The sequence below is a fragment of the Labrus bergylta genome, chromosome 21 (genome assembly GCF_963930695.1).
Source record: "Labrus bergylta chromosome 21, fLabBer1.1, whole genome shotgun sequence".
Lineage (NCBI taxonomy): Eukaryota > Metazoa > Chordata > Actinopteri > Labriformes > Labridae > Labrus > Labrus bergylta.
In genome coordinates this window covers 14,778,264-14,799,215 of record NC_089215.1, presented here as the reverse complement: position 1 = coordinate 14,799,215, position 20,952 = coordinate 14,778,264, and the positions used below count along the sequence as shown (strand labels likewise).

At 42.6% G+C, this 20,952-nt stretch overlaps 1 protein-coding gene across 1 annotated transcript in view; it reads left to right on the top strand.

Moving 5' to 3' along the window:
- The window catches only part of dnah9 (dynein, axonemal, heavy chain 9), a 178,718-nt gene that overhangs the window by 46,929 nt on the left and 110,837 nt on the right, over nt 1–20,952 (top strand). Inside the window, exons 33-37 of the mRNA XM_065950002.1 lie at nt 2,759–2,915; nt 5,789–5,893; nt 12,739–12,896; nt 14,905–15,043; nt 17,057–17,344. Of these exons, the coding sequence (XP_065806074.1) occupies nt 2,759–2,915; nt 5,789–5,893; nt 12,739–12,896; nt 14,905–15,043; nt 17,057–17,344 (847 nt within the window). The remainder of the gene's footprint in view (nt 1–2,758; nt 2,916–5,788; nt 5,894–12,738; nt 12,897–14,904; nt 15,044–17,056; nt 17,345–20,952) is intronic.

Genomic DNA, 20,952 nt, shown 5'->3' with positions numbered 1-20,952 from the left:
ATGGATGGATGGATTGTCTGTTGAAGACATAGAATGATCTAAACGGTTGTCAGTGACAGCAGTGATGTAGGAAATGTGATGTCAAACATGTACAGCTGCTGGGAAAACATTTCAAATGAATCCAGGCCTGTTTGTGCTTGTTTAGCACAGGCAGGCAGGCGGGCTGCAGTCAGTCTGTTCAGTTCACCTTCTGCTGCAGAATAATTAGACTAAAGGAATCACGCTCGCTAATCTATAACAGCAGGACTGTTATTGGCACAATGTTAGCGTCCGCTCAATACTTACTGCAGGATCTCCAAAGCTGCACCATTATGCAAAATGTCAGGAATATTTTACCCTACACACACACACAAACTCACGCACATACACACAGATGAACAGAGAGAGAGAGATGGAGGGAGGGAGGAAGGATGAGTCAGACAGACAGACTGATGTATGGCTGCTTGTTTTAAAAACACTGTAATAAAACAAGTCACCTTGTCACAGCCTCCTAGTTTAGCTCCCTCTCTTGTCTTTAATCTGGCTTTAGTTATTCCGTGCAGGACGTCCTCATCCAGCCCCCCAGACGACTGATTGTGAGATTTTTGGCCGTATTTCAGAGGAGAGCCATAAAGCTTGTTGGCGCTGGTATCCGGATGATGCACTGTATACAGATGGGATCATTCGTCTTCTCGCAGCTTCCGTCCCTCGCTGTGCTTTCCAATATCTCCCCCACCTTCCACACATCATCTTTTAACCAGCAGCTCATTAAAATCATTGCATTATTGATAATCAAGGAAACCACTGTGTTCATCGTCCCGATCAATAAACTCCTGATTGTCTGCATCAGTTCACCTCATTGATGCTGCTGTTTTTTTTATTGATACCAGATTGGCAGCCTGTTTGTCAGTCCTGACAGGTTTCTGCAGCAGAGGCAATCATTGGTGTTGCTAATCAGGCTGTGTGATAATCAAAGCACAGCAGCGGATTATATTATCATATAATGAGGTTATGTACGACGACAGCTGAGACATTGTCAGAGCTGGTTATGAGACTGTGTCAACGCGGAGCTCATCATGTGCATGGCATACGGCGGTGTGCAGCGTTATAATGATAATAATAATAATGATACATTACACGTTTATAGCGTTTAACAAAGAAGCTTAACAAAGAATAACAGAGGAAGAGATACTTTATTAATATTATATTAATATTCAGTTTTACGCCTTATTGAGACATGCGTCACACACAGGCTGAAATACACCCACATGCACAAACAGAATCCTGTGGACTAACGGAGAGATATCAGGGCTGGTTCGGTGCCTTGCTCGTGGGCACTTCGGCAGTGCTCAGGAAGTGAACTGGCACCTCTCCAGCTACCAGACCAGCTTCCAGACTGGGTCCACACCGAGACTTGAACCGGCGACCCTCCGGTTCCCAACCCAAGCCCCTACAGTCTGAGCTGCTGCCGCCCCAGCTAACCCTAACCCTAACAAAACAACAAAGAAATGATGTCAGAGAAGGAGGAGGGGTTATATGCAAAGTTGAAGAAGTGAGTTTTTTAGGAATTACTTGAAGGTGGAGAGTGAGGGGAGTTTCTGATGTTTTTTGGGGGTGAGTTCCAGAGGGTGGGAGCGGCAATGGAGAAGGCCTTGTCTCCCCAGGACCGATGGTTGGTCCTGCATGGACAGGAGGTTTGCTCCAGCAGTCCTGAGAGTGCAGGTGGAGGAACTCAGATAGACAGAGTTTTCTCTTTATTGTTTGTTTAATCTGATCTTTTCCTGCGATTATTAAAAATCACTCAGGATCGATTTAAGGGGCAATAAAGATTCTGGAGCCATTCCTTGCTATTAATAAGTGTTTTTAAAGACTTCAAATGATTCCTATGTGAATACTGAAGCTAGACCTCTTAGTCAGCCATTATTATCCGGCTGATATGGGCGGCTTTCACAGATGTATCAGAGAAGCAATCCTTTTTTTGTGCCATATGTTCTTATTTTTACGTTTAGCTAACCATATGATTCAGAAAACAAGGCTTTGGTTGATTTTCAAATTATTCCATCTTGTAGTAATGTGTCTTGCACATTACGCTGCGACTATAGTTTACAATCCTCTCAACCTAATGAGTTTATGGTCTCAATCTCTAATTTCAAGTTCTATTCAATACAGCATGATGTTCATTTATGAAATGATAGACCCATTATCAGTCACAGAGACCAAAAACTGGGGGAGGAGTAAATGGTAAATGGACTTGAGCTTATATAGCGCTTTTCTAGTCTTCCGACTACTCAAAGCGCTTTTACACCGCCTGTCACACCCACCCATTCATACCCTTTCACACGCTGATGGTAGTGATCGCTATGTTTTATCATCAGAAGTAACTAATCCCATTCATACACCGCCACTGAAGCAGCGGGAGCAATTCAGGGTTAAGTCCTTCCGGTTGAGAGGTGACGACTCTATCAACTGAGCCACAGCCGCCCGAGTAGGGCGGGGCTACCTGGGAGTGACATGACTCTTTTGATGCAACCTAAAATAAATTCAGGATTGCTTTCTTTTCAGTCATCCTCATCTCTCTCTCTCTTGTTGAAATATTCTCACCCAAGCTCCAAAAAGCCCAAAATGGCTACAGGCAAAGGTTTAAAAACAGAGGTCAACAATCCAGTGGTTGATGTCATGATGGTTATGTCCCCTTCTCACGTTTAATAAATAGAAAGAAGTGGATTTGTCTTTGTTGTTTTCAATCAGGAGATTGTGTGTGTATCCTGACTATATTTAGATGCTACATCACCCTGACCCAGTCCCTCCACCTGACCATGAGCGGAGCTCCGGCGGGACCCGCAGGCACCGGGAAAACGGAGACTACCAAAGACCTGGGCAGAGCGCTCGGCATCATGGTCTACGTGTTTAACTGCTCCGAGCAGATGGACTACAAGGTGAGCACACCCTGCTAATGTGCATCCACACAAGGACGTATTATGTTTCTTTTCATTTTTGCTGTTGTCATTTTTGTGGTTTGTATTAGTCCTTAAAGATTTCAGACTACCTTTACGCTCTTTTCTTTCATCTTTGTCTTTTCATCTTCTGCTTCTTCTGTTTCCTCTTTCAAAGAAGAACTGATCACTTAAACTCTGATTGTTTCGGTTTTTTTACCCGTCAAAATGCCCTCTGCACACATCTCACTTTAATATGTGTTCCTGTACACTCATACATACACACTGTTTGCATATAGAGTGCTCAAGAGAGGCATAAACATAATGTTGTGATCTGGCTTCACAGGGGCGTACAGCACCCCCGGCTATACACACTGCAAGGTGTCAGAGAGAAGTGCTAATATACTCCAGGAGGAACACATCTCTGATCATTGCAACCACACAAGTTAAATCAGTCTTTCAGTCACATCTGGTTTTCGTCACAGAAGGTTTCCTCGGACTTTAATTGGCGAGAAAAGTCGTCTTCATCCTGGTCCAGCTGCTCTCGGGTCGATGTTAGGGAAAGTAGAATGTGGGCGGGAAACATTTTTTCTGTTTGTATCATCAGAGGCTGGTTTTATTAGTGTGATTCCTGGTTGTTATTCATCTGCTCTGAGCTTGCTGGGGGGAAATTCCATGTATGATTTGCATTGCATCCATGTACAGCTTTGGACAGCTGGTCTCCACCTGTGAGCGCAAGTTACCCCTAAAAAAATAAACTATGAGGCCCCGTGTCCACATATTGTTTCTATCATAGTGCCAGGGTCTTTTTTCAATGGGTGGAGAGAGTTGGCAGCAGAAAGCAGTGGCATGGAGAAAAAGCACACCGCCTTCTTTCCGAGCGCTCTGCCCTTTTTTGTGCGGCCACTCTTAGTGTTTAAGTTTAACATTTTTTCAACTTTTCAGAAAGGAACTGTTGACATCACCTGCGCTTTTGTATGTACGATATTCCCCATAGTTTTGCCGCCGATGGATCATGTTTTGTACCCACATCCTCCTCGCTCTTTGTCTGATAGGGAAAGAAACAATCTACAATATAAAACATGCAGTAAAAAGTTACAGATTAGTTTCGGTCAACAGTCTGTTGTCATAGAGACAGGACGGATGTGCGGCGATTTTCTTCTCAGCTCACAAACACTTCATGCAAGCCCTCACGAACGCACAGCCAGCGCTTTTCTGCCCGGAAAAAACGCTAGGTGGAAACGGGGACTGATTCTGCTTTTGCAGTTGCACTCAGAGACCATCGCTTGGTGCCGAAGTGCACCAAACCAAAATGCTACATCTTGGTGGTTTAAGTCCTACCTTCATTTTTCAGATATAAAATAATTAAAATGAAAGTGGAAGTTTGACCAGAATTTTGTGTTGTCTCCTTACCTACTCTCTCCGAGATATGGAGCAAGTTGTTTTTATATATCTTCCTGTTTTGGATAATATTTGCCTCTTTCTCCACAGGTGATAATTTTAAGTGGATAAAAACATTAAGCCTGTCTGGACAGGCTGAGAAAGGAGATGTTTTGGTTTCAGTCCGGAGTGTGCTAGAAGTTATAATGTCTAAATCAGTGCTTCCCAAAGTGTGGGCCGCGGCCCCCTAGTGGGCCATATGGGTACTACAGGTGGGCCGCGAAAAGGCCTCCACCAGGTATAAAAATAAAAAAATATCACAATATTCAGTGTTTCCCAGTGCGCCCCCGCCCCCCTTGATGGTCAAGTTCATGTTATTTTATTTTATTTTCTAGGCTATTGCGCGAGATCACAACATAAATAATTTAAGGATACCTTTCTTATAGAACAGGTCTATACCTTGTACTTTTATTAAACAAACTTAATAGCCTTATGTTATTTATCTTATTTACATGACGGCATGTCATTTCTGTCCCTACATGGTCGCGCATTTACAATTCTCCTCTGCTCTTTGTGTCGTGCACGGCGGAGTTTTGCCCCGATGCGCACACACACACACACGTGCGCACATACGAATCCAGAACGGTAAAGCTGTTTATATAACGAGGCATGAGTTTGAGGCGTGTGTGTGTGTGTGTGTGTGTGTGTGTGTGTGTGTGTGTGTGTGTGTGTGTGTGTGTGTGTGTGTGTGTGTGTGTGTGTGTGTGTGTGTGTGTGTGTGTGTGTGTGTGTGTGTGTGTGTGTGTGTGTGTGTGTGTGTGTGTGTGTGTGTGTGTGTGTGTGTGTGTGTGTGTGGTTGTCTCTCAACAATGCACACGCAACAGTAGAAAGTCTGTAAGAACCATCAGAAAATACAGTAGTCTGCTTAGTTGACTTCAGACTTTTCTGGGCATGTGTCTCTCTCTGCCGTTACTCAGGAGATGCGCTGTGATCATGCTGCATTCAGGGGTGCGCAGACAATGAGAGATACTTTCAGGTGCACTTAGAAACGGGAGTTGCAGGAACAAAAACTAAGCTGGACAGGGCGTTACAAGTTCAAATAATTGTTCAGTTGTTATATTGACAGCTGTTGTTAAAAGAAACACATGAACACCATGATTCCTTTAAATATCTGTGGCAGTGTCCTACTGACGACCCTTTGTGTCTATCTTTGCATAAGATCATGTTGTCATGTCCAATATTTGACCATTACTGAAAGTGGGAGCTGTAGTCATAACTTTTGTTTTATAACGGACCCCGGAGTTTGTATTTCAAAGTGGGCTGCGACAGTCTTGTTTGGGAAAGGCTGGTCTAAATCTTACCTTTTTTGAAACTAACACAGGAAATGAGAATCAGATGTAATTCAAACAGTACCCATCACTTCCTGTAAGTCTGCCTGATTGGGTCTGCTGTCTCCATCTGAATACCTGTATCCCTCTTTTTCTCCCGTCCGTCAGTCCTGTGGGAACATCTACAAAGGCCTGGCTCAGACGGGGGCGTGGGGCTGCTTCGACGAATTCAACAGGATCTCAGTGGAGGTTCTGTCTGTGGTGGCTGTCCAGGTAAGAAAAGGATTTTTTTTTCTCTCCCTATTCTCCTTTAATCTAGGTCTTTATTGTGAGAGCACTTTTTATGGAGCCATATGTGTGATATTTTAATCCTCATTAGAAAGTGGTCCATCTAAATCAAGATCTGCTGGGAGTAAACTCTTAAAAAAACGGCATCACAGGAGTAAATAGCCTCTTCATCACTGATCGCAGGCGTAAATTACCTCAGCTCAAAGACTAATCCATGCAGGCTGACACCTTTGCATCGCAGAGCGTCTTTATAATTGGAGCCTCCTCTGATCTGATTTAAGAGTCTAGAGAGGAGAAAACGCCTCCTTTTCCCGCCCGTGGAGCTGCTTATTATGGTTTACTAACTTGGAGAGGATAAACTCCAACAATCAAGGACATGCAGAGTTTGAACCCTAAGCACAAGCTTTATTTGCAAAGGTGTAAAAATAAACAATTTTCACTCATTGCTTTAGATTTAATCTTCTTAGTGACTTTTTTCTTCCAGAAAGGGATTTTATCTAAATTACATAACTACAGCTATGGCTACATTAAGAAAGTTTCTTTGGGATGAACTCAGACGATGTTGTTCCTTATCAGTTTTTATTTGTCATGTGGCGAGCAGACTCAGTAACCTGTGTGTCAGAGTCATAAGCCCAATTCAGACAGCTGTTTCAAGGCGCTATATTTACGCCTCTGTGACGTTGCCTTCAATACGAGAGCTTAAAGTACTCTGGAACCGGGCCGGATATCTGGCTTGAGGGAAAAAAAATATAAATAACAAAAATAAATACATGTGGGAATTTGTTGTGAATGTGCTTGATGAAGTTGAACTTAACAGAGTTCACCTACCAATGGTATGCAAGCAACCCAGCTCTCGTTCTCAACCTTAACAACGTTACGAGCCAATCAGAAACAGAGTAGGGCAAACAATATATTTTCCCATTTTGTGCAGCTGCTTGCTGCAGATTTGATTTGGCTCTCTCTTGGTTTTGCTGCGTCTTGATAATAAATCTCCCCAGAAAGTTGTGAAAACAGGATCTCAAGTGGAACTTTTAAAACAGGAGTTTTGTTGTGTTGCACGGAGCCATCGAATATAATCAGTGCGTTCAGTGCGGTCTGGATGTTGGCAATTATTTCCGTGCAGCTACTGTATCAGCGCTCAGTGCACGTGCAGGCAGGTACGAGTGTTTCTTTCATCGAAATTGTCCCGATCCCTCTTCAATAAATAAACAAAGAAAACAGGAACCAATATGTGTCAGAAATTAATCCCATTCTGGATTATTTTTAAATGTTCATATTCTTATCTAACTAGTACGTAAACAAACCTTTGTGTGCATGCATGACAGTGAAGCTCTGTGCAGGGTAAAGGTGTGGATAGCTTCTCTCCACATTCACAGTAAACAAGAGCTAACTGCATGGACCATGACCACTGTATCGACGTGATTGCACCTGAATAACTTTAGAGCTATATACTTTGTGAATTAGACCTTGAGAAGGAGAGGGAGCAGATCGAGGGGGAAAATGATCCACAGCTTTGGAGTTATTAGCCGCCGCAGTCCATTCATGGTGAATCAGGCCCTCGTCTCTGTTTACCTGCTGTGAACTTCATGAACAAAATCAGAACGATCCGCCTACAAGATATTATAGAATTCAAAGAGATTATCCTCAAACATGTTGTTTTAATCTTTGCCAAAAGTTTCATAAAATTTGCACAATAACTTTTGTGTCTGAAGGCATAGTTTTGTAGAATATGCTTTTTCGCCTCTGCCTGCAAATTACATGTTGGACAGGTTTGCGACTCACATCTGCAGAGAGCTTCAGAGAGAGGGAGCTGAAAGAAAGACCTGAACAAGTCATTTAGGGCTTTCACTTCTGCAGAAAACTCCTGATATTTGCAGGAGGAGCTGCATATGAAAACACAAGCAACCACATTTTTCACTAGGACCTCACCCGGAGTTTCTCCTGCCAGACCCCGAGTATTTTTTCTGCAGCACATCTGAGTGAGCTGATGTGAGAACGTAGCAAGATATTAGCCGTAAAACTGACCGCAAGCCAATAGGAGGTGGTGGTGACGTTTGACTGCTGCACGATGCATAGAGTGTGTGGATGCCACCGCTACGATCTCCGTGCTCTAATTAACCTGCTGCATTATGTTTCCTGTTCTCCAGTATGTCATTTGCTCCATCTCCGCTGAAAGAAGCAATGCACTAAATGACAAAGTATCAAACCGTTCTCAGATAAAGTTAAAAAATAGCTGATGAACATGAGACTTTTTCAGCAGCTCAAGTTGAAAGTGTTTGGAGTTGTAGGAGAGCAAAAGTATGGAAGGGTAGAAGGGCCATTTAAATATAACGAGAGGAAGATTTTTTTTTCCTTCTCCTCGGCAGATGATAAAGTTAAACTTTCAGTACAAGTTCCAGGTTTAAAAAAAGGTGAAAAATCAAAATGTGGAAGATTTCCACATTAAGACTTTTTCCCTCAAAATGCACTAAAACAATCTCCTGGTTTAAACTGGTATATTAGTCGCACCTGTGTGTAAGTCGCAGCACACTTTTTAGATAAAAAAAAAAAAAAAGGTATTGAAAGTGCGTCTTGTACACCGGATTTTACAGTAGATTTAGGATTGACATGCAAAACTGTACATAAAGGCCAGCACAATACATATCATATCGACCTTATCGTGTGACAATAACTGATTGTATTTATGGCTTTTTGCATTAAAAGAGTCAATGAATGCGGCTCCAAGCAGACCACCTTTAACATCTTTACGTTCTCTGCGTAAATGTAATGAACCATTCTAGCAACACTTCTCCTCCTCCTCCTCATGCATTGACACATAAAGAGATGCCTCCTCTCCTCTGCACACACAGCGCTGTATACTCTGAGCGACTTACACTCTTTGATTACGGGACTCTTTTGAGAAATCAGCCAGATTCTGTGCGTTTCAGCTGATGCTAGCTCTTTCTGCTATCTTGCATTCTGTTATCCCAGATCAAACACACACCCTCCCTCCCTCTCCCTCTCTCTCGCTCTCTCTCTCTCTCTCTCTCTCTCTCTCTCTCTCTCGTTCTCTTTCTTGCTCCCTGTTTCATAAGTCCCTCTGGTGGATTCAAATCCTGCTGCTGCTGCCGCCCCAGACTCTAACTTAATGCATGTGCAGCACTGTCACAGCAAACTGTATACAGTAGATAAGGATGCTGATCATGATTGTGATGATAATGGAGACGGAGCGCCTCAAAGGATCATTATTCAACGCGCTGCCCTTCCCTCCCTCTCTCACTGAAAGTCAAGCAGCATTCCTCCCTAAGCTGTGGAAGTCTACAGTACTTAGAGAATTTTAAAGTGCCAGCAGAATGAATAGGTGTAATGAATAATAAATCATGGTGGCTTTTACGTGGAGGAGTAGACCTTGAGAACAGAGCAGCGTCAGACTCCTGCTGTGACAGCTGGCAGCTTGCTTCACACACACCTCATCCATCCTGCTAAAGCGGGAGAATCACAGGACGACACACTCGGCTGCTCGGAGCGGGTCTGCTAACACAGGTGGTGGGACCGGTTTTACATTAAATAAAGCAGAGACAAACAGAAGGCCCACAGACTCGACAACATGGAGATAAATTGTTGTAGTTTTGCCTCCGTTGAAGCTCACACAGGTCTGCGCTGTGAATCAACTGAAGCTCCACCTTCAAAGAGGCAGAGAACAATGAAGCTGCTCCCCCTGGATCTCATCTTTCAGAGCGCTGTTATATCACTCGGTTAATCAAAGAATTTAATAAAGGATTGTTACAAAACGTCCCTAAATAAATAAAACACTTTGATATTTTCACTTTAAATAGAGGGACCAAACGTTTGTCAAAAAGGGAAAATTAATTGACAGTATTTTCATTGCTCAATCGTTTGCCAATAAGAGGATTTGCTGCATCTTCTTTGTTAAATATCTCTGTGGTGTTTCAGCGCAGCCTGGCCCTTTAAGAAAGGAGGATGGCCTTGTGGTTAACGTTTACATTAGACGTCCTATGATAGGTGTGTTTGAAGGGAGTCCCTCAAGTGTGAAGCTCATGTTTTTATTAGGGAAGCAGCGATGTATCGGTGAAGCAGCGGAAAACTGTCCTGTTGACAAAGATTGGCAAATAATGTAGCATGTAGCGAAGTGTGTCTGTTTTGTCTCGTCAATTTAATGCTGGCAAGCTATTTCAGATTTTTTTGTACTGACTTTACTGTCTTCAAACACCATGTTTTGGAACTTGTAGCACATGCATTGACATTGACATTTTTTACACTCAAAAACGGTTTGGTAGACAACTTTTGCACATGTTCAGAAATGTATACTCTAAAGTTAAACTACTTAACAGCCTGTTTATTTTCAGGCTTTGACATTTTATGGCTGTTCCAAATATACACAGAGTCTATTTTCAATGAGCACGCTGCAGGCACGCATCAAGCTGAACAGAATAGATAGACCCGGACAGGAAGTCAGACAAGGAAATGCAAGAGCATCCGATCAATTTCAAAATAAAACACACGCAAGTCTGGCAGCACAAACGAGAAAGCTGACATTGAGAATAAAAGTCTGATCAGTGAGAAAGAAAAAGAGGAACCTGTAAACAAAAGGACCAATGATAGGAAAAGTAAAAGGCTGATTATCTACACGATTACACAAATATTTTAATTGCAAGTTTTTTGCTTCAGTGAGATTATATCTCTCTCAAAGTCTTGTTTTTTGTTTTCAATGTAAGAAGTTTTGTGTGATTTTTTTTGGCACAAATGTGATTCCATAGAAACGGACCCAGTGGGGTAGGATGAGGCAAAACCGTGGCGCTGATGGAACGCAGCACACATGGTCTATGTAGAAATTGTGGGTAACTGGCTTGATAAATATTGACATTAATAAGTAAAGGTAAGAACATTGTGATCATGTTTTTAGTCACACCTCCGGCCCTGTGGTGTCTGTTCTTGAACCTTTTTTAAGTGTTTGTTTGGAGTTTCACTTCCCTTCCTCTCCCTGCAGGTTAGCAGCGTTGTGTCGCTGTCATTTCACATAAAAAAAAAACAATCCACAGTGATGTTTATAGGAAAACTTTTATTATTTTTTTTATCCGTGTTGCAGCTGCACTGTTTGTTTTTGCATCTCTCCCCTCCTCTCCCTGCTGTGTTGGTATGACTGAGTGATCTGTAGCCGAGTACTCAGCCATGAAGAGATGTTCCTCCTCTTTCCAGCTGTCGGCTCGCCACGCTCCTTTACCACATGCATGTTAAATTCATAAAGCCTCTTACAGGATCCAGAGTTTAAGGCCGGGACACACACACACACTCACACACACTCACACAAACTTCTGATATCTCATTCAATCATAATGTAGACAAACTGAGCCAAAGCAGTCCATCCATCCAGTAAACCCTGGCTGATAGCGCGCTCATATTATTGATGAAACTGCATCCCTGATAAAAAAAAAAAGAAAAGAAAAAGGGTGCATTAGGCATAACAAAGTGACAGGCTGTAACAAATGGACTCGCTGGTATGTGCTTAATGAAATTAATAATATGCTAATGAGTGATGAGAAACTTTCCTTTGTGTGGTTTCCTGGTTGGAAGCATCTTCTGGGAGTTTAAATTCACGGGGATTTGATACTGCGAAGGATTTCAAAGTCTTTCCCAGTTTTGCCGATATAGAAGTTTTGTAATATTTTAGACTGATTCCAACACCAATATACAGTGTGAAAATATTCATTGATTACCTTAATAGCCAATTAAGGGAAGTTTATGGCTAGAAAAAATAGACAAATTCTATGTAGATCTTGCACCAGTTGCTTTCAAGGTAAGTTGTTTTCAGTCAAGACAAGAGCATGTAGTATTAATGTGCATTGTACGTAATTGTATTGCCTTTATTTTGATAGGATAGCTGAAGAGAGACATGAATTGTGGAGAGAGACAGTTGGGGATGACGTGCTCCAAAAAGCGTCTTTATGACCAAATGCCTCAAATAATGGCATTTTTTTAAAAGACAGGCCAAGCTGTACTTTGTGTTTCAAGCAACTTAAAAATATTAGTCTAAGATGAATCACACAGTGCTCTTTATTCCTAATGCAACCTTTCCGCTGTGTCCGAAAAGCATGCAAGTGTTAGATATCACATCCAATCGTGCACGCTAGCTGTCCTCACGGCATCCGTTAAATATTTACTTCTCTGCTCTGTGGATTTAAGTTTCCCCTTGCCAACTTTATAACGTAGTGCTTTTATTTTGAAGGTGGACAAACTGAAGTGCGGTGCTTTTATTTTGAAGATGGAAAAACGGAAGTGCGGTGCTTTTATTTTGAAGGTGGACAAACTGAAGTGTGGTGCTTTTTATTTTGAAGGTGGACAAACTGAAGTGTAGTGCTTTTATTTTGAAGGTGGAAAATCTGAAATGCATTGCTTTTAATTTGAAGGTGGACAAACTGAAGTGTGGTGCTTTGTATTGACGAGTTGTTGACTCAGATCACAACACTCAGAGGCTTGTGGTGAGCTGAATAAAACCTCCGGTGTTGTCACAGGTCAAAGGTCAACATTTCAATCATAATATGGATATTATTAATATCTACTTGGTAATAAAGGCTAATAAGCTCTGCTGAGTGAGAAAAGTGAGTGTCAGTGCCGTGTAGAGCCCCCAACTTTCTCGTTTCTGGTCCATAAAAATGAAATGGGGTGTCGGAGTAAAAACAACGCGCAGTGTCCATGCAGTCTCGGGAAGTTAGGACACTAACACTGACGCTCGCTCATGTCGTGTGCTGTTACACAAATTTTTAACAGTTGGATACCCGACAACGTTGACAATTCTTTCTCCTCTGTATCGTGTTTTACTGCTCTGTTTGCAGGTGAAAAGTATCCAGGACGCCATCAGAGACAAGAAGCAGAGGTTTAACTTCATGGGGGAGGAGGTGAATCTTTGTCCGACTGTCGGCATCTTCATCACCATGAATCCAGGATACGCCGGCAGGACGGAGCTGCCCGAGAACCTCAAGGCTCTGTTCAGGTTTTACCAGAGATTTACCATATTTTATTTCAAGTTCAGCAAACAGTTAAAGTTTAAGTTTAGTTGATCTGTTCGTCATGCTACTTTGGAGGGGCTGCAGTTAAAGATACTACAATTAAAAATGTCAACCAAAACTACCTGTGTGTGTTTACAATAGATCTTCAAGTTATTGAACTATGACCCTTACATTTTTGAGAGCTCTCCTTTAACTGAAACAAAAGGTAATGGAAGGTGACATCCAACATATTCAACCTGTATACTCTGATGGATAATCAAAAACAAACCAGGAAAACTTCCTCATTCACTGTCCTGTTTTCACTTAGATTACATTAACATTGATCGTTTATCATTCTTTTTCTACAGAAACCTACAGATGAGTCTCAGTCTGAGGCAAAATAGATCCGTGAGAATTGATGTATTGACATTAAGTGCAGCGATGGCACAGTTTCAAAATTCATTCTGACAAGTTTCTCAGTGCGTGGGAGAAAGAGAGCATATTAAGTGAGCTGTTAGTAAGTGAGCCGGACCTTTCTGTAGACACAGAAACTTTAAGAATGGCTCCTGTCGAGTGTGTCGATTTGTAGCTACAAAACACGCTGTATGGCGCAACATTACTCCAGGGGGGAAATGAAAAGTAAGAGTTGTTGTTATCGTACCCCATTTTTGTTTCTGCTCTTTGATAATATTCATAAGCTGTTCGTTAAAGGCGCTCAGATAACATTACCCGTGTTAGAAACGTTTCTCTCGATTTTCTGATTTTCTGTCGCATCAGGTGATGCCCGTGTGCAAAGTGTTGTTAATGATGACTTGTATCGAAACAATCATCTTTAACTAAGAGGGCAGGGCAGATTAGGCAGCTGCAGAAAACTATTAAAAGGACGGCATAAGAAGATCCCTTTAAACATGAGATGTCAGTGCATGTATGGAAGGGACATACACTCTCTCTCTTGTGCACACAATAGCGGCCCACCCAAGTATCATCTATAGCCCCGTTTCCACCAAGCGGTCTGGTTTGGTTCAGTACAGTTTGCTGCGGTTTGGTGAACCCTGATCTTGCTTGCACAGCCAACCGTTCCCGTACACAGCAGTAAATCAAAGCGGCGCAACAAATCCAACAAAGAGGACGAACGTGATGCAGTAAACAAAAATCAATGATTCTTAGGATGTACAGCATCTCTGAGGTCGTCCATGGGGGGTGCTAGGCGCTGACAATAGTTGCAAAACTGACTGTAGTGTGTCCAGCTCCACCCATTAGGGTCGTATTGGTATGCTTGGCACTCCAACAGAAGGGTACCAAAAAAGTAGGACCGTATGGGTTGGTTATATCGATACCATTCCCAACTTTTCACTGAGGAAAGGCCAATAAATGTGTACCATACTGGACCAAACTGAACCGGACCGCTTGGTGGAAACGGGGCTCATGTGTATGAAACTAAACTACCTACAAAGGTTTTGAAATACCATTACTACCCTTTAAGGCAGGGGTTCCCAACTTATTTTCCTTGTAGCTGAGCCCCCCACACAGGACCCTCACGAATAAAATTATACATCGCTGTCAAAAACTCACATCAATTTGAATCGTCTTCATCGATAAAGTCACAACAGAACAGGCTTAGAGACACTTGTTCTTCCCAAAAGACCGTTTTATAAAACTATCCAGTAAGTGTTATGAAATGAAAAGAGCAGACAAAGCTGCAAGCCCCCTCTGAGATCTTTGGCGACCCCTCTTGGGGGCCCGGACCCCAGGTTGGGAACCACTGCTTTAAGGGAAGATTAACAACATTTCAGGAAACCAGCACATATTACAGAAGAGCTGTGTAAAGTGTTTGTGATTAACTGAGAATGAAGCTTTCAGCTGTTTGAGGGTGCTCTTCTAACATTTAGTGAAATTACTGAACAAGTTGAGTTTGTTTTCTCGTTCTGTTGATGACAAAACATAATTTAATCAGGATAATGGCAGCGAGACTGAGCTCCTCTTCAACATCTTAATCCTTCTATGTCTCCTCAGGCCGTGTGCCATGGTGGTGCCAGACTTCGAGCTGATCTGTGAAATCATGCTGGTGGCCGAAGGTTTCCTCAACGCCCGGGTCCTAGCTAGGAAGTTTATCACCCTGTACACGCTGTGTAAAGAGCTGTTGTCCAAACAGGTACTATCTACTTCACTACGCACCTGATATTGTTGGAAAAATCTGGATCAATTTCCATTTCAAAGCTGAACAACTGAGACGATGTCCCTTTGAGGTTTTTGATAAAAGAATGACTCAGAGGCTTCACACACGAGCTGCCGTATGACTTGACTGTGTGAGTGAAGTGTTACATGGATATGAATAAGAAGCTGCGGGGAGCTTGAATTTTATTCCATCTCAATGCTTGAATCCGCTTTTAGCCTTTCAGCCATCGCTCCTGATTTACATGTGCACCCATTATTTTAATGATTAAAAAAAAAAAAAAAAAAAATGACTGTAATAGTTACAGTGGAGCTCCTCCACGTAGGTAAGCAGTTTAATGAGCCCTCAGTTGTAGATGAATTTCCCATGACCACAGGCCCATTTAAGTGTCAGAGCCCAACACGTCCTCTTTATGGCTGCTTTATGAAGCACTTCTTCTTCTGACGGTTTTACATATCACCTTAATTACACTTTTTTTTGCAGCTTCAAAGTTGTTTGCCGGGGCAACTTTTTCCAACTTTAGCAACTTAGAGGCAATGAAGTCAAAGGATAATGAACGCACTGCTTCTCTAAGCGATATTCTCGAGGGCTGGAGGAGAGAATCAATTGGAAAGTGCAGATTCAGAGAAGTGCTTTCCAACACAAGTTAGTCAAGTGGTTTATAATTTTTAGATTTAATATAGCATTTCTCGATCTGCTGATTTTTTTTTTTCCTGCAGTCGAGTGGACACCAGAGCATGCTGAGGGGGTCACGAGAAATACATTAAACGCTTTCAAAATCAGCCAGGAGTTAATGGAGCTTCATGGCCCGATTTTTAATGTCAGTAAAATTAAGTTTGCATATATTTCTGCAACTTTTACCTCCATGGTCACTTAATCTGTGGTTATTTATTGATTAATTCATTAGAACAAGAAAATGGTTCACATTTACAATTTCATTGATAAATGGACTTGAGCTTGTTTATTTCTTTTCTAGTCTCCTGACCCCTCAAAGCTCTTTTACACCGCAGGACACACCTACACATTCACACACTGATGGTCGAGGCTGCTGGGTAAAGAATCCATTAGTATTAAGTCATCCATTCATAACCGTTCATACGGTTAAAGCGATAAACGATAAAGCAGTGGGAGCAACTTGGGGTTAAGTGTCTTGCCCAAGGACACATCGGACATGTGGCTGCAGGAGCTGGGGATTGAACCCTCAATGTTCTGTTTGAGAGACGACCGACTCTACCACTGAACCGCAGCCGCCCCTATAATTCACTGCACATTGGAGACTAAAGTTCACAGACAATACTGTGGAATTTTCTCTGATCAGTTGGAGTTTGTTTTCAAGATTTAAACTCAAGGTTACAGGAAACAACAGGCTCCACAGAAGGTGTGAACAAGGCCGAGAATATCCGACAACACAAAGAAGATAACATGAGTTCTCAGTGTCTGACCGACCAAACTAATGAGAAGTTCAGAGTGTGTTTCTCCAGGCCTAATCAGCCGTCTTACAGAGAGAGGACGTGATATTTGTCTCACAGCTTTATGATAAAAATTTTAATGAATTGAAAACTTTAAATTGAACACTCACTGAAAAGAGAGCTGAGGGGAATTCACTATGATGCACATGCTGGTCCGGATTTACAAATAACTATCTGGAGGAAAACTTTTATGTGTATTACTTTGGGATGAATCGAATATTTGATCCACAATTCTTTTAAAGTGTATTTTATTTTAGCCATATTTCACAAGGAATACAGTTACAGAGATTCAAAACGCCTCTAAGAAGCAACATAGACAACACACATCCTCAAGTTTTTTCCTCAGATATTGCTCTGATTTTTCTTCTGGAGGCTGATGGATCTCTGCTCTAAAGTGAAGTTTCACAGACGATCTCTGATGAGCTTCCTGATTTCAACACCTGAGACTGTAGAGGGAGAACAAAGGCAACTCATTATTTATAATTACCGGTAGCTACACGTTTAATCTTCCTTTTTCTCAAAGGATCACTATGATTGGGGCCTCCGAGCCATCAAGTCCGTCCTGGTGGTGGCCGGCTCTTTGAAGAGAGGAGACCCGGGCCGAGCGGAGGACCAGGTCCTGATGCGAGCGCTCAGAGACTTCAACATCCCAAAGATCGTGACGGACGACATGCCGGTGTTCATGGGGCTGATTGGTGACCTGTTTCCAGCCCTGGCTGTCCCGAGGAAGAGGGACCTGGACTTTGAGAAACATGTGAAGGAGTCCATCCTGGATTTAAAGTTACAAGCCGAGGACAACTTTGTTCTCAAGGTACGAGATGTCCCTGTGGTTTCTGTTTTATCAAATTCTGTCTGAGAAAATATAAGAATCACAACAGTTGGATGAAAGCAAACACAATAACAGAGTGTCTGCAGAGTGCAACAAAATCCCCAAATGGAGGTTTCGTCTTTAACAGTTTGGACAGATATTACAGCTGTAGCACTTTCATTTAGATTTATCAGAGTTCTCTCCTAAACCTGTTTACCTCACATCATAATGCTCTGCTGGGAAACACACATTAGTGTCAGACGAGTCTGCAGCAGCTGGATGAATCGGGCAAATATTGCAGAGAGCCAATGGTTGGCTGTGATGAGAGTTCAGGTGCCTGAGCTGTTGACCTAATTCTACTCATTAAGTTACTCACAGACACACACACTCACACGCTCACACATGCACAGTAGCAGGCGGTTTATGTCAGAGACGGATGAATGCAGGACCAGGGGAAATAAGTGCAATCTGCCTCAGGTCAAATAGACACGCAGACCACATAATAACACTCCATCAATGGAGGCCGGCGCTGCACCACACCACTTAACCCTGACATTGTGAGAGACAGAACCGAAATAAACAAAGAGGAGGAGACACACAGCGAGAGAGAGAAAGGAGGAGCGGTCAATAACAAGCACCCACGCCCAGAGCTTGAACTTTTACTGTCTTTGTGTGTGCCACCAACCTTTTGATTTCACACAAAGCAAGGAGGAGGGGGGGGGGGCAGGGGCAGACTGCATACTGTTACCGTTAGCCTGTGCTAGCATTAGCCGTCCCCACTTCAAAGCAGTAATCAGCCGGGGCCTTTGAGAGTGGATGAATGGAGAGTGAGTAGTAGCAGCGAGGAGCCGGTCGATGGCATTGATTGAGCTCAGCGTCTGTATGTTTGAGTGGAAGTGGGGAGGAAATTTCTCCTTCTCCCTGTTTCTCTCTGTTATTCTGGTACACACTCGCTGTGTCACCTCACATACATGAACTGACTGAAAATGTTGCACCGCAGGTAAAGGACAACTTAAAAAAGCATAGCGTGTTTATTTCACTTTTAAACTATAAAAATTTGAATCATGGACTGCATTGCAACCGAGGCGTCACCCATCAGCCTCTTGTTTGACATTTTCACAATCTTGTTTTTAGTGCAAGAATTGAATGTATTTGGCAACTGGGTTGACCTGGTTAGTGAATGCTGAACGTGTTCTCGAACCTCAATTAATAAGAAGCTTTGCATTAAAATTTACTCAAGGGGCGCTGGTGGTGCAGTGGTTAGTGCGCATGTCCCGTATATAGAAGCTGTAGTCTTCAAAGCGGGCGGCCCAGGTTCAAATCCGACCTGTGGCTCCTTTCCTGCACGTCGTTCCCCACTCTCTCTCTCCCCCATGTCTGACTCTATCCACTGTCCAATCTCTCAAATAAAGGCACAAAAGCCCAAAAATAAATCTTCCAGATTTTAAATCAAGACTAGTCAAGACCCCCACTGATCGGCTATTTTTCCACGTCATTACTGTGATGCGAAGGAAAATGCCTCTTTTTAAAAGAACAAATAACTTTAATTCATTTGCAGTTCGATTTTTATCCCCCGGTGTTACAGTCAAAGTGAGTGACACGCCCGCTGCACACAAGTTGAGGATGTGATATTTATGGGCTTGGTCTTGGTCTCTGGTCTTAGGTACGTCTTGGTCCCGATTAGTGTGGTCTCGACTACAAAATGTGGTTGAAATCTGAGATTTTCCTGATTGCCTGATTGTGGACAGTATTGTTTTCATCCGTCAGTGTATTCCTATGGAGCCGTACATACATTTACCTACCGTAGAATCCTGAATATAAGTCGCAGTCTGATTTTGAGGGGGTGTCTCGGAGGTAAAAAAAAAGGTTTAAAGTGTCTTCCTGGGTGACGATTTCTGTTGTGTTCAACGAAGTCTACAAAGTGCTGCTTCTGTGCAGCTGTGTCGCTCTTTTAGTTCCGTCTGTTTCCACTTTGTGTAGTCGAGCTCGCAGTGTACTGTGGAAGGTTAAATTGCGTCATGTCGCGTGCAGTGGGTGACGGTGAGGGCTGCACGCACGGTATTCATAGAATGTTCATTCACTGTTTGACCATCTATATTATCCAACTTCTTTAGTGTTTGCTCACAAACTATTTTAATGTGCTCACCTTGCTTCCTTTCAGATCTCTTTTTCCACACACACTACTTCAGTTCTCAGAGTTCATTAATCACTGATAGCCATCTTATGAAGAAAAAAAAAAGGAGAAATGCTCAGATAGTCAAGCCAATATACCTGGATGTCTGTAAATATACCTTAGCTAGTGTTGTAGTCAAGACCACACTATGCGAGACCAAGGCATACCCGAGACCAGAGAACTCTGAGACCAAGACAAGACCAAGACATTGTTGTCACTCAACAAATCAGAATCGTTAGACAGAGAAACATGAGCATACAGTCGTCAGATTATCTTGGTTTTAAAAATCTTCCAAGCCGACTAAATGCTCTGGTTTAAAGTGACTCAGCAGCTCAGACCAAGGCGATGGAGCAAACGCACTGACAGCAGGTATAGTCTCAGGTATGTGTGGCTCATGGTAGCCACAGAGAATCAGCCGAATTAGAAACCCAGAGGCTACGTCTGTTTGATAAACACAGTCTGAGGAAGAAGAAGAGATTTATCCAAATGTAGAGAAGAGAGTAAAGAAGCATTACATCCTCTGTACAGGAAAGATTAGAAGACATTAAACATTTTTGATATATGCGGGCTCTTTCATTGTGCAAACACAGAATAATGAGGGAGCAGATATCTGTCCTTCCAGAAGAGCACTGCTGTCAGTTATTGTGTTCTGTGAACGGTGTACTGAGCTGCGGCGCTGCACTGCAGTGCATCACATTACCCTGTCATTCTGCATCACTTTATATTCTTCGTGAAACACGACATTATGAAGGAGACACAGTAGACTGAGTGGTGAAGGAGCACAGCCCATGCATGCTACATTACTCCTTTTATTGATTATTAAACCTTTATTAAACCTGTGGGGCCCCTCTGAGATTACAAAATAATCTTCCTGAGAAGATTCTTCTGTCTTCTTCTGTCCTGAGACAGCAGCAGTACAGTACTACACACACACACACACACACACACACACACACACACACACACACACACACACACACACACATACATACACACACAAGGTAGCCATCCTAAAATTCTTGTGTCATAACGAGACACACCTTGCAGTACTGAAGCATGTATCCCATTTTTGATCAGCTAATGTGCTAATAAAAGGCATAAATGCATGAATAACAGTTTGGAGTAATCTGTAGACATATATTGTTACAGCAGAAGACAGCAGATGAGCAGACGCTGACTGAGGGATGTCTTATAGATCAAACAAAAACCAGTAACTAAGTCTTTGCAAGACCAATAAAGGCTACAGGACTGTAACATGTAGGGTACAATTGTGTGATAAAAATCTGCAGCCAGTCAAAAAACTAGCAATGTCCTGAGGTGTGCATGTGCAAACAGCTAGCCTCTAGTCGGGCAAGGGAAGAAAGGTAGCCTTACCCCCTTTCTGCTGGCAACATAGGAAAGGAGAATATACATCTCGAGAAAGGGTGAGGGCCTCGTT